The sequence below is a fragment of the Rattus norvegicus genome, chromosome 10 (genome assembly GCF_021556685.1).
Source record: "Rattus norvegicus strain SHRSP/BbbUtx chromosome 10, alternate assembly SHRSP_T2T, whole genome shotgun sequence".
Classification (NCBI taxonomy): domain Eukaryota; kingdom Metazoa; phylum Chordata; class Mammalia; order Rodentia; family Muridae; genus Rattus; species Rattus norvegicus.
In genome coordinates, this window is record NC_141543.1 from 85,441,397 (window position 1) to 85,457,701 (window position 16,305).

General features: G+C 46.4%; 1 protein-coding gene and 1 long non-coding RNA gene across 5 annotated transcripts in view; one reads left to right on the top strand and one right to left on the bottom strand.

The window, feature by feature from the left end:
- Acsf2 (acyl-CoA synthetase family member 2) overlaps nucleotides 1-1,066 on the bottom strand; it is a 42,103-nt gene extending 41,037 nt beyond the window's left edge. The window contains 1 exon segment of the mRNA NM_001034951.3: nucleotides 809-1,066. Coding sequence (NP_001030123.1) covers nucleotides 809-936 — 128 coding nt within the window. The 5' untranslated portion in view covers nucleotides 937-1,066.
- A 312-nt stretch (nucleotides 1,067-1,378) lies between these two features.
- Nucleotides 1,379-15,736, top strand: LOC102555790 (uncharacterized). Of its 4 annotated transcripts, none has more exons than XR_015631975.1 (6): nucleotides 1,379-1,620; nucleotides 4,226-4,333; nucleotides 7,297-7,556; nucleotides 7,709-7,783; nucleotides 12,624-12,794; nucleotides 15,360-15,736. It is a non-coding gene; the product is annotated as an uncharacterized LOC102555790 (long non-coding RNA). The 4 variants fall into 4 exon arrangements; XR_015631974.1 differs by having other exon boundaries at nucleotides 1,379-1,496; XR_015631977.1 differs by having other exon boundaries at nucleotides 1,379-1,496; nucleotides 7,439-7,556; nucleotides 15,360-15,735.
- The last annotated feature ends 569 nt before the right edge of the window (nucleotides 15,737-16,305 follow it).

Genomic DNA, 16,305 nt, shown 5'->3' on the forward strand with positions numbered 1-16,305 from the left:
GACACCACCATTCACCTGTTTGCACAGCCAGCTCTCCCAACTTGGCCTTTCCACAGCAATCACCAGCAGTTCCCTCAGTGTCTGGCCATATTATCTGTATTCAGGCAACTCTCTCCTTCCAACCCCCTTCCCAGACCTTGCGCTGAAGACAGATGAAAACGGGCCCAGGGAAGCCGGGAGGTGGTGGTGCGAGCCTTTAGTCACAGCACTCAGAAGGCAGAGGCAGGCGGATCTCTGTGATTTCAAGGCCAGCCTGGTGTACAGAGCGATTTTCAGGACAGCCACAGCTACACAAAGAGAACCCTGTTTCAAAAAATAGAAGGGGAGGAGAAGGAGACTCAGGAGAAGCGGGAGGAAGGAAGGAAGGAAGGAAGGAAGGAAGGAAGGAAGGAAGGAAGGAAGGAAGGAAAAAGGAAACAAAGGGAGGAAGGATCTGCTATACTCAGTGCCCTGAAGACCCCCAAACAGTCCCCAAGTTTTTCCACGGAAGTGAATACAGCTGAGAGAGTGTACCAGCAGTCTTGAGCTCTATTCCTCGGGTGCACTGTTAAAAGCCTACACTCCTGGCCCTGTACACCACATGGGACGCATACAGAATTCTGAACTAGAAGTTGAACTCAGGCTGTAGCTACCAGCAGCAGCCCCAGACCTCAGGCAGGCCGGGCTTTTCCCTTTGCCTAGGTGGTAGGGTAGATTGTGTGAGGGCCACCCAGAGTGGGGTCAGTCCCTGCCAAACTCTGCAGAACTCCCAAGTTCCCTTCTCCGGACTGCCCAGCCCCCTCTCTTTTAGGAGAGCAGCTCGGAGTACCTGAAAGCGCGGACACCCTGCAACTTCGAGTTCGGCCAAGGTCGAGAGAGCGGCGTCCGGGGCCCCCGCGCCCCCAGGCTCGCGACACACAGCCTCCCGAGACGCAGCATCCCGAGGTAGACAGCCATGGTTCGCTTCCGCCGCGGGTCCCAGCCCGGAGTAAACTTTGAAAGCGAACGGGCGGGGGCGAAGAAGAAGCCGGCAGGGAGGCGGGAGGGTCGCTCTGCCTATGGGATGAGGAGGACTGGGTCCCCGCGGGGCGGGGCGGGGCGGGGCGGGGCGAGAAGAGGCCGGGAAGTGGCGACTGGGTCCTGGCCACCTTTGCGTGGGAACTGCAGCCCTTCGAGCCCGCCCTCGAAGTACCGCCCCGTCCTCCCTCCCCCCAACCGGGGCTCCCAAAACCCGTTCTGCAGCACAATATAGGGTTTTCCTGCAACCATCACTCTTAAGTTTGGAGGGCCTAGGAGTTTCATAAACGGGAAACCAATCAACAATCTACATAGAGCCAGATGACAATGCCGGGACTGGTTGGTCCCACGTGCCCAGAAGCGCTTAAGTCACGTGGGAATTGTCCCCGGTGGTGAGCTACAGGCCAAAGGAACTGGCCCCTAGCGCCCCTGAGGCCTGCCAGCTGGAACAGAGAGCCTCTGGGGAGAGGAGAGGCAGTAAGGACCTACGAGTCTGATGGGTGAGCCTCTCTGTTCTCAGGGGCGGAGGACCGAGGAGCTAGTTCGGCCAGAGGCTAAGAGTCAGCTTTAGTTCAACCTCATGTCTCCTGCGGCATCTTCCCCACACTCCGAGAAGAGTACCAGGTAGACAAGATTAGGTGATATTCTACCTTCCTTCTTTCTGCCCTAGCTTGGGGCCTGAAAACACAATTTCCTCAGTTGCTCCCCTAGGCTCCAAAGGACCCAGACTTTGTGACTCGACCCTCTAGCTGTGCCTTCTGGAATGTATTTAATAAGTAATTCAAGGAGGATCTAGAAGAGGTGACTTCTCATTTCTAGGTCTGAGCACTGGGTAACCAAAGATTGGCACCTTCTAGTTCCACGTTGTCCTGAACGATCTGTCCTCCTGGGCAAGAAGAGAAGAAAGGCTGTGGCAGAGTGACTGCCCCCCCCCCCCCCGCCGCCTCAGAATGAATAAAGCCAGGCGGGAGGAACAGTTGGCCGAGGGTGGAGGTTGGCCTAGTGAACCTTTGCCTTAGTCTAGTTCAGCTAGGGTCAGGAGTAATGCAAGCTACTCCCTCTTTGATCTCCGGAGTGACCAGAGATCTCTCTGGTAGCTTTTTGGAGAGAATCTGTGTCCCGTTGGAGAGCAAGAGGAGAGATTTTGAAAAGCTGGTCTTGAGATGGCATGATGTCATCAAATCAAATTTATAGAGCGGTTTCAGAAGGCCAGGCCCAGGGAATGAGGGGTGCTGATTGGTTTACCAAGTTCAGGATCCAAACCCTGCCTGGAAAGCTTGGTAGATGACCCTGGACAAATCATTGACCCCTTCTGGATAAATAATTGCCCTGGCAAAATGAAGGGCACATTCTGGTCCCCAGGACCCTTCTTCTTCCTGACTAGTGAGTTTTCGGGGAGGGGGAAGATGAGTCATTCTGCCTGTACTATAGGCTAGACTGGGGAAGCCTTATCCCCTTCCCCTTGTTTCTCTGATTCAGAAATGGACTCATAGGCAGGCATGGTGTCAAATACCTGTGATCCCAACCAGGACAAGACAATCAGGAACTCAGTCATCTTCAGCTACACAGGGAGTCTTGTGACCAGCCTGAGGAGAAAAAGAGGCAGACAGAGAAAGGGGCTGTTAATGTCAACATCAGTAGCATTTTTTTTTTTTTGAGACAGGGTCTCATATAGCTCAGGCTGACCTGAAATAAATCGGAGGATGACCTTGAACTGTGATCCTCCTGCCTTCTTTTGTCTTATGAAATTACAAAATTGCATCATCACAGCCAATTTTATGTGATTAGCCCATGCACACTGTACATGCACACATGGGGATCAGAAGGCAACTTGTTGAAGTTGGTATCTCCCTCCACTGTGAGTCCAGGGATTAAACTCAGGCCATCAGGAAGCACCTTTACCCTCTGAGCGGTCTCCAGGGCTCCTACTGTTGCTATTGTCTTGAGACAAGGTATCATGCTGGCTTCAAACTTACTAAGTAACTATTGTTTTCTTTCTTCCCCCCCCCCCCCCAGCTGGGGACCGAACCCAGGGCCTTGCGTTTGCTTGTCAAGTGCTCTACCACTGAGCTAAATCCCCAACCCTCTTTCTTTTTTTTTTTTTTTAAGATTTATTTATTTATTTTATGTGAGTACACCCTTGTTGTCTTCAGACACACCAGAAGAGGGCATCAGATCGCCATGACAGATGGTTGTGAACCACCATGTGGTTTCTGGGAATTGAACTCAGGACCTCTGGAAGAGCAGTCAGTGCTCTTAACCACTGAGCCATCTCTCCAACCCCTATTGTTGGTCTTGAACACCTGATCCTCCTGCCTCCTGCTCCAAAGTGTTGAGATTATAAATCTACCAACATGCTCTCCTGTGCCCAAAAATTCTAATCACAGTGAAATGAATATAATGCTACTGGCCTTGGAAATTGACTGATTAGTTGAATTGGTGTGCTGGATTACTTGAAATGATAAAGGGGATGGTGGAGGAGGAGAAGGAGGTAGAGGCCAATATTCTTATAAATTGTGTGTTGTGGGCCTGGTGGTATAGATAATACCAGCTACTCTAGAGAGATTGAAGCATGAAGATTAAAATGTCAAGGCCTGCCCAGTCAATTTAGAAAGATGCTGTCTCAAAATAAAAGGTTAGCTGGACATGGTGGCACCCACCTTTCAGGCAGGTCTCTGAGTTCAAGGCCAGACTGGTCTACACAGAGAAATCATGCCTTGAAAAACTGAAGTGGGGGGGTAGTGAAAATGATAGAGGACTAGTCTGGCATCTTGAAAGCCCTATGTTCAATGCCCAGCACCGTACATACACACACAGCAACATTAATAATGATAATAGTAAAAAAAAAATACAGCTAAACTATAACGATAAGTAAAATAAAATAAACTAAGATGTCGGCTGCACATATAGGCAGAATCCCTTGCCAGTTCCAGGCCAACCTGGAGTACATTCTAAGACTTAGTTTCAGTAAATAAATAAGGCTGGGTGTGGTGGCGTATATCTGTCATCTCGCTCCTTGAGGCAGAGGCAGGCAGATCTCTGTGAGTTCCAGGCCAGCATGGTCTACATAGTGAGTCTCAGGCCAGCAAGGGCCACACAATGAGACCCTGTCTCATAAATAAATGAATAAATAAATGAATGGATCCCGTCTGCAGGTCATAGTGCATAAAGGAAAAGAATGTGGCTTTAGACTTTGATTTGTTTTGGTTTTTGGTTCTTTTTGACACAGGGTTTCTCTGTGGAGCCCTTGCTGTCCTGGAACTCGATTTATAAACCAGACTGGCATCGAACTCATAGAGATCCTCCTGCCTCCATCTTCCAAGTGTTGGGATTAAAGGTAAGTGCCGCCACCACCCAGCTGGAATGTTAAAACAACAACAATGACGATGACAATGACAACAACGTCGATGACGACGACGACGACGACAAAGGTATTAGTAGAGGGTGCTGCAGGGCGCAGCCTTCTGAGTAAAGAGGCACCATCTTCATCAGATCAGACTTTTTGACATGAGACTCTGGAGTTTCCCAAAGAGAAGGGATGGGTGTAGAGAGTCATAAGATCCCCACTTAGATTCCAGCCACTCCTCCATTTATGTGGAATCTTGCTTGAATTGCAGTCATGTGTCTGAGGTACCAGACTGTCGGTTTGGGGAAGGTTAACTGGTAGGAGCTCTGTGCAAGTTGAGTGGAGACTCTGTATCCTGATAACTTTGAGGGGGAGTCACTCATCTTTCCACAAGCACCCCCTCATCCTTGCTTGTAAGACAGTTCAATAAAGTTATTAGTCCTCCAATGCAGACTTTGAAGGAACCCAATCCAAGAAGGATTAGAACCTTAAAAAGAGAGGGGTAGGCATTTATATTTCTCTAGGGACAAACCTATTGGTAACAAAAGACACACTAAGAAGTAGAATTTACTTGAGAGATGGCTCAGTGGTTAAGAGCGCTGACTGCTCTTCCAGAGGTCCTGAGTTCAATTCCCAGCAACCACATGGTGGCTCACAACCATCTGTAATGGGATCTGATGCCCTCTTCTGGTGTGTCTGAAGAAAGTGAGAGTGTTCTCACATCCATGAAATAAATAAACCCTTTTTTTTTAAATAAACACTCAGATTAAATAGAGATGAAACCAAGGTAATTAAAATCGTTCAAATGGGCAGAGCATGGAGGCTCATGTCTTTAATCCCAGAACTAGAAAGGGAAAGGAGAATCTTTGTGAGTTCAAAGTCAGCCTGGTCTACAAAGTTCTGGACAGTCAGGGAGGGCTGGTTACACTGAGAAATCCTGTCTCAGAAAAACAAAATCAAAAAGACCAACTCAGGCAGATGCAGGCTGGCCTACACAGTAAGCTTTGAGACAGTGTTCTCTGTGTATACTTAGCCAGCCTGAAACTTGCCATATCTTAAATAAAATTTCTGATGAGGTCAGAAAGATAGCTCTAAACATTAAAAACAAAACAAAACAAACAAACAAACAAAAAACCCCACTTCCTGGGCAAAGCCTGATGTTAGACCAGGGACCATCCAGGAGACCACATGAAAAAGTAAGATACAGACCAGGCAGGTGGTGGCACACACCTTTAATCCTAACACTGGGGAGGCAGCGGCAGGCAGATCTCCGAGTTCAAAGCCAGCCTAGTCTATAGAGTCAGCTCCGGGTCAACATGAGCTACATGGAGAAATCTTGTCTTCAAAAATCCAAAGGGGTTGGGGTTTAGGGGAGAGGGTAAGAGGTAGTGGCATATATCCGTAGCCACAGCACTCCTAAGGCAAGAGAGAAGGTGAAGACAGGACACTCTCCCAGAAGCTCAGCCGGCTGGCCTGGAGTGTGGATCCCAGTGCCAGTACAGAGTTTCCTAACCTAGCCCAGAGCTGTGCAGGCCAGTACCCCAGGCACAAGTCTGTAATTAGGGCAATTAGGAACTCAATAAAGCGGAGAGTGAGAACCACCTGGAAATGGTCCTCTGACTATCACATGAGTACAAATGGCTATACTCAGGTACAAATCAAATGACACACACAATAAAGAGAAATTAAAAAAAACAAAAACAAAAACAAAACAGGTTGGGGACTTAGCTCAGTGGTAGATCGCTTGCCTAGGAAGCACAAGGCCCTGGGTTCGGTCCCCAGCTCCGGAAAAAAAGAACCAAAAAAAACAAACAAACAAACAAACAAACAAACAAAAAAAAAACCAGTTTAAATGAAGCCAAGAATAGTGGCTCAGACCTACACTCTGAACACTAAGGTTCCTCACAGAGTTGCTCACAATAGCAAAGGCAGGGGCTTATAAAAGGTGAAATAATCACATGCTATTTTATTAGTCATATACAATACTATCCAGCCTTAAAAAGAAAGGACAGGCTGGATGTAGTGGTGTACACATTTAATCCCAGCCCTCAGAAGGCAGAGGTAGATGGATCTCAGTGAGTTCAAGGCCAGCCTGGTCTACATAGTTCCAAGACAGCCAGGGCTCTGTAGAGAGGCCCTGTCTCAAATAAATAAATGGATAAATAAGAAAGAAAGGAAAGGAGAGGACATCCTGACACTTTCTTTTTTTTTAATATTTTATTTATTTATTATATATATGAGTACACTGTAGCTGTCTTCAGACACACCAGAAGAGGGCATCAGATCTCATTACAGATGGTTGTGAGCCACCATGTGGTTGCTGGGATTTGAACTCAGGACCTCGGGAAGAGCAGTCGGTGCCCTTAACCACTGAGCCATCTCTCCAGCCCATCCTGACACTTTCTAAAGTGCAGGAAAACCTTAAGAAATGCTAGCTGAAGTAAAGCAGGCATGAAAGGACAGACACTGTATGAAAGGTTGAGGACTGGACCCCCTCCCCAGTCAAGGTTCCTGGTTAAGGACACGAAGATCGAATCCCTGAAGGAGATCCACCTGTTCTTCCTGACCATCCAGGAATCTGAGGTTTTGGACTTTTTCCAGGTTTCATCCCTTGAGAATGAGCTTCTAGGGGCTTGAAAGATGGCTGAGAGGTTAAGAGCACTGACTGCTTTTCCAGAGGTCCTGAGTTCAATTCCCAGCAGCCACATGGTGGCTCACAACCATCTGTAATGGGGATCTGATGCCCTCTTCTGGTGTGCCTGAGGACAGCCACAGTGTATTCATAAATAAAATAAATAAATAAATCTTTTTTTAAGATTTATTCATTTATTATATATAACCATGTGGTTGCTGGGAATTGAACTCAGGACCTCTGGAAGAGTAGTCGGGTGCTCTTAACCGCTGAGCCATCTCTCCAGCCCAAATAAATAAATCTTTTTTTTTCTTTTTTTCAGAGCTGGGGACCGAACCCAGGGCCTTGCGCTTGCTAGGCAAGTGCTCTACTGCTGAGCTAAATCCCCAACCCCCCAAATAAATAAATCTTAAAAAAAAAAGTGCTCCAAGGAGGTAGCCACTGCCACCCTATTTTCTTGCCAGCCTTTCCACTGTAGAGAAGCAACTTGGGGAACAAGATTGGCAAACTCCATGCTGCCCCATGCAAAAGTGACAGGCTGCTATGGCTCTGTGCTGGTGTGCCACATCCCTGCTCTCAGAGGTAAGGCATGGACATTGTCATTGCCCCCATGCCCACTGTGGTAGTTTGAAAGGAAATGGTCCCCATGGGCTCATAAGGAGCGGTGCTATTAGCAGGTGTGTTCTTGTCGGAGTAGGTGCGTCTCAGTAACTTTCTGCATTTCGTGGGTCCAGATGCTCTACTACTGGGCCAGCACCTGGATGCTGTCTTGCTTCCTGCCATGATGATAGTGACTAAACCCCCGAACAGTAAGCCAGCCCCAATTAAATGTTTTCCTTTATAAGAATGGGTATCTCTCCGGAGCAATAGAAACCCTAACTAAGACACCAACTAGGAAGCTGCTCCCACTGGCTGGTGTTGATGATGGCTACACATCAGCCAGGGATGCAGGGCTACCCTGGGTAACTTCACCAAGGCCACCTTTGATGCATCTCCGAAACTTACAGCTATTTGACCCCTGACCTCTGGGAAAATACTCTGTTCACTAAGTTTCCCTCTTAGGAAATAGCCAACCATGATGTGAAAACCCACACCAGAGCCTCTGTGCAGAGGACCCAGGCTCTAGCTATGGATACCACATAGGATTTTTTGTTTTGTTTTCCAAAGCAGGATTCTTCTGTGTAGCCCCGGCTTTTCTAGAACTTGATTTGAGTTCAGGCTGGCCTCGAACTCACAGAGACCCACCTGCCTCTGCTCCCCAGTGCTGGGATTAAAGACATGTGCCACCAGCACCGGGCCCATATAGTATATATGTAACTTTTTAAAAAAAATTATTTATTTATTATATATAGGTACACTGTAGCTGTCTTCAGACACACCAGAAGAGGGCATCAGATCTCATTATAGTTGGTTGTGAGCCACCATGTGGTTGCTGGGGTTTGAACTCAGGACCTCTGGAAGAGCAGTCAGTGCTCTAACCACTGAGCCATCTCTCCAGCCCTATATGTAACTTTTATTCACCTGATGTAATTGTTGTCTCTGAGGTTTACTACCTCAGACTGCTAACCTAAGCCTAGTCCTGGAAGTGACTGTAGCCTCCATACAATCTTATCTAGACCTAGAATGCTTTTAGAGTATGAGACTTACTGCTGAATAAGCATCTTGTTCTTTCTGATCTCTGGCTGGCTGGTTCAACTCCGCTGTTATAGTTCAAAACTCCTCTCTCCTCTAACTGATTCAATCTGGCCTCTCTTGGCCTCTCTGAATTGCTCTGCTTGGCCTCAAACTAACTCTGACAATGTGTTCTAATCATCTGGGTCCTTCTCATTCTCTGGCTCGTTCTGTCTTCACCTGTGTCTAGCTTGTACTTTCTCTGCAACCTGTCTCTCTATAACTGTCCCAGTAAATCTGCCTCCTTTCTCCCTTCCCCCACCTCTCTGCACTGCCCCTCAAGTAGCTCTCTTTCCCCTATTCCCCTGAGAGCCCGGCAGATCCTATTCTGTCAAATCTTTCTCTAATTTGATGTCTAACTTTATTTGCTGCTCAGTTAGACATCACTTTCAAACAGGGCTGCTTTCATCTACAAACTAACTTTACCCTCATTGTTTGGGATTAAAGGTGTACTAAGGGTGTGTCTGCATTCCAGCCAGGGGCATTAAAGATGTGTGCTAGGGGCCAAGCCACACCACAGCCAGAAAGTTGTTTTTTTCTTCAGTAAATAAACAATCTCGGGGTTCACAGTGTGATCAAATATCCTGCAACAGGATATTTTTTCCGGAGCTGGGGACCGAACCCAGGGCCTTGTGCTTGCTAGGCAAGCGCTCTACCACTGAGCTAAATCCCCAACCCCCAACAGGATTTTTATATGAGGAAAAAAACGAAAGTGAATTAGCCTGTTTTTAAAAAGAACCTGGCATAGTAAAAGTCTTAGAACCCGTTTATATAAAAGCTCAGCTCTTACCTCGTGGGGAATAAGAGAGAGTTTATTCTGAGCCAAACACGAGTTGCCATGGCCTGGGAGCATGGATCGGGGTTGCTCGGAATAACATTTTGCTGAGGGAGGCGGTGCATACCTCTGAGGCAGAGGCAGAGGCAGGAGTGTCTCTGTGAGTTCAGGGCCAGTCTCAGTTATGTATCAAGCTATAGAATACTATCTCAAAATAAACCAAATATATGTTACCAAACAGAAGGTCATAAATAAAGGTTTAAGGCTTTTGGCACATCCTTTGAAGGGGAGTGGTGGGGGTTACAGCAAAGTGCAGACACTGAGTAAGTGGAAATTATAAATTAGGGCATCGCCACAGGCATTAGTGGGAACAGCAAGCTACAGCACAGGGCTGGGAACAGCTATGAGTTTCAGAGATTTTTCTTAACTTCTGGGGTAATGAGAGGTAGGAGTGGTCTGAATTCATTTCAAAGATTTTTCTGGATAGTTTAAAGGATGTTAGATCAGACTCAGAGACAGGCAACAAAATATATTTTTTAATTGTTTGTTTGTTGTGCTGCTTGGTTTTTGTTTTGTTTTGTCTTTTTTTTTTTTCTAAGACAGGGTCTTACTATGTAGCCTTGGTTCACCTAGACTACACTATGTAAATCTCAAACTCACAGAGGTCCACCTGCCTCTGCATCCCAAATGTTGAGATCAAGGGCGGGTGCCATCATGCCTGGTCACAAACGGTTATTAAAAGAGCAAAAGATAGCACAACATATCTGCAACGCATGACTCTCCATGATGTTGGGCCTGTAAACCTAGCACTTGGAAGATGAAGGCAAGAGGATCAGTTTAAGGACATCCTCTGCTACAGTGTTGGAGGGTAGCCTGGGCTACAAAAAACCTGTCTCAAAACAAACAAACAAACAAACAAACAACCACAATTGCAATAAACCCCACTAATCTCCCCTCTCCAACTCTCCACAACCAGTCAGTCTGCCCAGATCTTATGATCAGGTAGAGAAAACTTGTTATTGGCGAGGGATGGGGCTGGGTGGAATGTTGTTTATAAGGTTGCTGATTGGAAAGATGAAGAAGGTTCGGTTTGGTTCGATGTGGGGTGTTTTTGCTTTCATTTTATTTTTTTATTATTTTATTTTTGTCTGTGCCAGTATTTTGTGAGTGCTTGGTGCCCTTGGAGGCCAGAAGAGGGCAGATCCCCTGGAAGTGGTCAAGAGCGACCATCTGGGTGCTGGGAATCAAACCCAGTTTTTCTGGAAAAGCAGTCAGTATGCTTAACCCCTGAGCCATTGCTCCAGCCCTGGTTTTTGTTTTTTGTTCAGTTTCTTTGAGATAGGTTTTTGTGAAGCCCCAGTTGCTTTGGTTTACTACGCAGCCTGAGCTAGCCTCAAATTCACAGCTCACCCCAGCCTCCAGGCTGCTAGGATCACATATGTGAGCCACTGCTGTTCACGTGCTCTGCCAGAAAACAGACACATCTGGGTCTTTTCACAATCAGAATTCATTTGAGTCACAGTTCGTTCAATAGCAATGAACTCCCAGGGAGTAGTGGTTCTGTTGGCAGCCACTTGCAAAGTCTCGTTTTCCTTGACAGCTGAAGAAAACACAAGCTCTCCCAGGCTGGTGTTTTGTGTTTGCGAGGTGTGTGTATGTTCATATATGTGCACATGCACATAGAAGTAGGCGGGCCAAAGGTCATGGTCAAGCATCTGGTTTTCTCTCCGCTTCTTTTTTTTTCTTAAAAATTTTGTCTTTCTTCTTTGATAATTTCATGCATGTTTACACTGTATCTGGGTCCTACCCGCCCTTGTTTTCCCTCCCACTCTCCCAGGACATCCCCTCCCTTCCTGGTATCCCCTCCCATCTTCCTGTCCTCTCCTTTGTTTTTCCTTTATCGTAATTCACGGAGCCAGATGTGTGCTGCCTGCCGGAACGTTGACTGGTCTGGTTGGCCTTATCTCATCCAGGTCCTATGCCAGTAACCAGAGCATCAGTGAGTGTGCGAGCTCACGACTGTGGTCTGAATAGAGCATTGCACAGCACTGCTCCACACTCGGGCTTTTATAGCCTTTTGTTCCAGTGTTCCCTGACCCTCAGGATGGGGCAAGGAATTACAACTAATATAAACGTCTCATTTGAGGCGGAACACTCCACAGTTAATTATTCTCAGCACTCTGACCAGTTGTGATTCCTTGCTTTCCGCTGGGGAAAGCAGCCTCTCTGGCCAAAGCTGAGAACCACATTAACCTATGTGTATAAACAGACGTCTTTAGACATCAGTTTGGTTACCTGTCCATTTAGCAAAACAACCACAGTAGGTTTGACTTTCCGGTGCACAACCTCCTAAGCCATGGACTTTTAACCAGGTTTACAGCTCCAGGTCTGAATTCCCATCAGTGGAGGGAGGGCATTTGAGGTGGAGCAGGCCTCAAATTCAAGCCGAAAGCAGTTGCAGTTGGTTACTCTGGTAACCTGCGTGTCAGCATTATACCAGTGGGCACATCTTGCCTGGTGAGTTGGTGTTAGAACTTTCAGAGTTCAGTGCTGAGAGATACCGGTTTTCTCCCTAGCGGCCTACAAAGCACCTTCCAGACTTATGAAAACCAGCTAGCTAGGAGAAAGATCTCAGGACAGTTCTAAATTGATTTCTCCATGTCCTGAACTTCAGCAGTGTGGTCTAGCCACATATGTGCTTCTGGCAGGTAACAGAGAACAATGGTAGTATCAAGCTATTCCACCTTTTGAGAAGTTATAAAGTATCACCTTTATTTATTTTATTATTTTATGTGTATAGATGTTTGGCTACGTGTATATCTGTGAACCATGTACATGCCTGGTACCCAAGGAAGCCAGAAGAGGATGTCAGATCTCCTGGGACAGAAATTATGTGTGGTTGTGAGCCACTGTGTGGATGCTGGGAAACAAACCCTTGGTTTTCTGCAAGAGCAACACGTGCTCTTAACCATTGAGCCATCCTCCCCCCACCCCCACCCCATTCTTTGGTGGGGTCTCACACTGAATCTGGTGCTCACCGACTCAGCTACACTCCAGGGATCTTCTGTCTCCAAGCACTAGTACCCCTGGCTTTTTACCCATGTGCTGGAGATCTGAATTCAGGTCTTTGTGCTTTCGTGGCAAACACTTTATGGGCTAAGTCATCTTTCCATCTCAATCCTAATTAATGTGTGATTTTTCAGATCACCCATTCCATATCACACAGTAAAAGAAACTGAAGTGGACACGTATATAAAGGCTTACCGAATGGCTGGAAAGAGTTTAAGAAGCCATAGGGAAACTCAAAGGCTTTCAAAAATCCTGAGGCAAAAAAGCTCGGAAGCTAACAGAACACAAGGAGAAACTCTACCTTGGTAAGATAAGAAGCCCAGGCAGAGGAGCAGTTGGGGTTGGTGGGGGTGAGACTCTGGCTGCTGCTGGGCCGCAGATTTAAGTAGAGAATGAGAATGAGGTCCAGCTGCAGAGAGGAGGTGTGGGACCATGGAGGCTTAGGTGCACAGGACAAGATCTGGTCCAGGTAGACGGATAGATGCAAGTTAACATAGATGAACAGGAGGACCCATAGAGGGAGGCTGAGTAGGCTGCCTCAACAGTGGGGACTGAGCAGAGGTGAAGCCCCTGGCTCAGTGGGGAGTTCTCTGGCCATCAAATCCTTTTTTGTAGTCTGTATTTTTATATGGGTACTTGGCCTGTATGTGTTATCTGTGCACTATGGCAGTGCAGTGCTCATAGAGGCCAGAAGAGGGCATCAGATTCCCCGGAACTGGAGTTACATGCAGTTGTGAACCACCAATGTGATGCTGAGAATTGAACCTGGTTCCTTTGAACAGACAACCATTGTTTGCATATAGATGTTGTATAAGGTTTCCACAGTAGAACGCAGATCAGCTTTTCACGTTTATTTTTCCCATGAGACAAGACTCTCATGTAGCCTGGGCTGACTTCAAACCCTTAATCCTTCTGCAAGGACAGGGAGAATCATGAGTTCAAGGCCCACCTGGGCTACAGAACAAGTTTTAAGGCTAGTTGGAATAGTTTATATCACTATAGCTCAGTGATAGACCGTTAGCCTATGGTGACTGCCCTGGGTTTAGTCCCTAGCACTGTAAAAATTGAGGGGAAGCTGGGTGGCGGTGGCACAGGCCTTTAATCCCAGCATTTGAACCGAAGAATCTCTGAGTTCAAGACTAGCTTGGTCTACAGAGGGAGTTTCAGGACAGCTAGGGCTACACAGAGAAACCCTATCTGGAAAAAAAAAAACAAAAACAAAAAGGAGGTGTGCGGAAGGAAGAGAGCCAGTGAGAAGACTCAGCAGAAAAAATCAACTGTTACCAACCCTGATGATCTGAGTTAGATCTTTGAAATCCACTCAGTAGAAGGAGGAGAGCAACTCTTGTAAATTGTCACCTCACCTTCACATGTGCCCTGTGCCTCCAAGTACACACACACACACACACACACACACACACACACACACACATACACCCCACACAGTAGACACACACTCCACACATACACATACACACACACACGCCCCCCCACCACACACACACACACACATGCACATATATACACATACCACACACACTACACATACACACCCCCACACACACACCCACACACAGTACACACACACTCCACACATACACATACACACACATACGCCACACACACACCACACATGCACACACATGCACACACATACACATACCACACACACACTACACACACACACCCCACACATACACATACACACACATATACCACACACACCACACATACACACATACACCACGCACATACATATACTACACATGCACATATAACAAACACATGTACACACATACACACCACACACACACATACACACATATATACCCACATTACACACACTACACACACACCCCACGCATACACCACACACACCACACATACACACATACATACACCACACATGCACGCACATACACCACACATGCACACATACACACACATACAAACACAACACACACACATACACACACACTGTAATAATATTTTTTTAGTGCTTTATTTTCTAATACAGTCAACATGGCTGTGTGTGTGTGTGTGTGTGTGTGTGTGTGTGTCTGTGTGTGTGTCTGTGTGTGTGCGTGCTGGGGATGGAATTCAGGGCCACACACTCACTTGGCAAGCGCCCACCACTGAGCTCCAAATCTCCAGCTTAATTGTAACCTAATAAAAAGTTTTATTAACAGGCCCGAGGGAGGCTTTCTAATGCCAGCCATTAGTAACATGGGCTGATGTTCAATAAGGTTGCCACAGTAAAATACACAGAGCTATTCTAGTGATGTAGCCCCAGGACTGAGGGGGCTGAGGCGGACAATGAAGAGTTTGAGGCTAGCCTGGGCTATAAACCAAGATCTTGTCAAACAAACAAACAAACCTTGAGAACAAAAGTGTTGTTGTTCATAGCTTCCTGTTCTAGCCTTTGGGCACTGGCCTCCATGTCTAAAGCCTTGACTTCACTCTCCAGCAGAGAGAAGAAGGAAAGGGTAAGAGGCAGGAGGCAGTGTTTTACTCGCCAAGGAAATTTAGAAGACTTAGAACACAGTGCTTTTATTCTGCTAATCAGACCAAATAGATCCTACGGACCAATACCAAAATGTCCCATAAATGAACAACAACAACAGCAAAAAGCCAGATAAAAATACTCTAAAAAATACCCAGATGTTTCTGGTTTTCAGGCTGAAAGTGAAAACGAAGAACTTGCCTTGCCTTGCTGCCTGGTGTAAAATTAACTTGATCACAGCTCACAGGAAACTGCAAACCCAGGAAGGCGGGCTGAAGAGATTGCATTTATTTATTTATTTATTTATTTATTTATTTATTTATTTATTTATTTATTTATTTATTCATTTATTTATTTATTTCTGCAGTCCCAAATTGTAACGGCTGGAGTAAAGTTAAGAACAGCTGCTCTTCTAGAGGACTCCAGTTCAATTCCCAGCACCCTCCTGGCAGATCACAGATGTCTGTAACTCCAGTTCTAGGGGATCTGACACCATCATACAGACACACATGCAGGTTAAACACCAATACATGTGAAATAAAATAAGTTAAAAAAGGAAAAAAAAATAAAGACAAAGAAAAAAATTCAATCCCCACATGGCCCAAATATTGTGAAAGCCTTGGTTTTTGTAAAGAGAGAAAAAAAAACCCTCTTTGTTTGAATGATGTAATTTTTATCTTTCCTTGGGTCAAAGTCAAGACCTAAGGTCAACTGTGAGGTCTTGAGTAAAGACTGATGCATGCAAATCCTTCTTCTGCTGTGCATTGGTTCGTCAGACATCCAGCATGTAATTCATGGTATTATGTGTGTTGTTGGGTCCTGGATGTGGAGAGAAGAAGGATAAGGAGGAGGGGGAGGAGGAGGATGAGGAGGATGAGAGGAAGAGGAAGAGGAGGAGGGGAGAAAGAGGGGGAAGGAGGAAGAGGAGGAGGAGGAGGAAGAGGAGGAGAAGAGGGCTGGAGAGATGGCTCAGTGGTTAAGAGCACTGACTGCTCTTCCAGAGATCCTGAGTTCAAATCCCAGCAACCACATGGTGGCTCACAACCATCTGAAATGGGATCTGGTACCCTCTTCTGGTGTGTCTGAAGACAGCAACAGTGTGCTCATATACATTAAATAAATAAATCTTTTCAAAAGAAGAAGAAGAGGGTTGGGGATTTAGCTCAGTGGTAGAGCGCTTGCCTAGCAAGCGCAAGGCCCTGGGTTCGGTCCCCAGCTCCGGAAAAAAAGAAAAGAAGAAGAAGAAGAAGAAGAAGAAGAAGAAGAAGAAGAAGAAGAAGAAGAAGAAGAAGAAGAAGAAGAAGAAGAAGAAG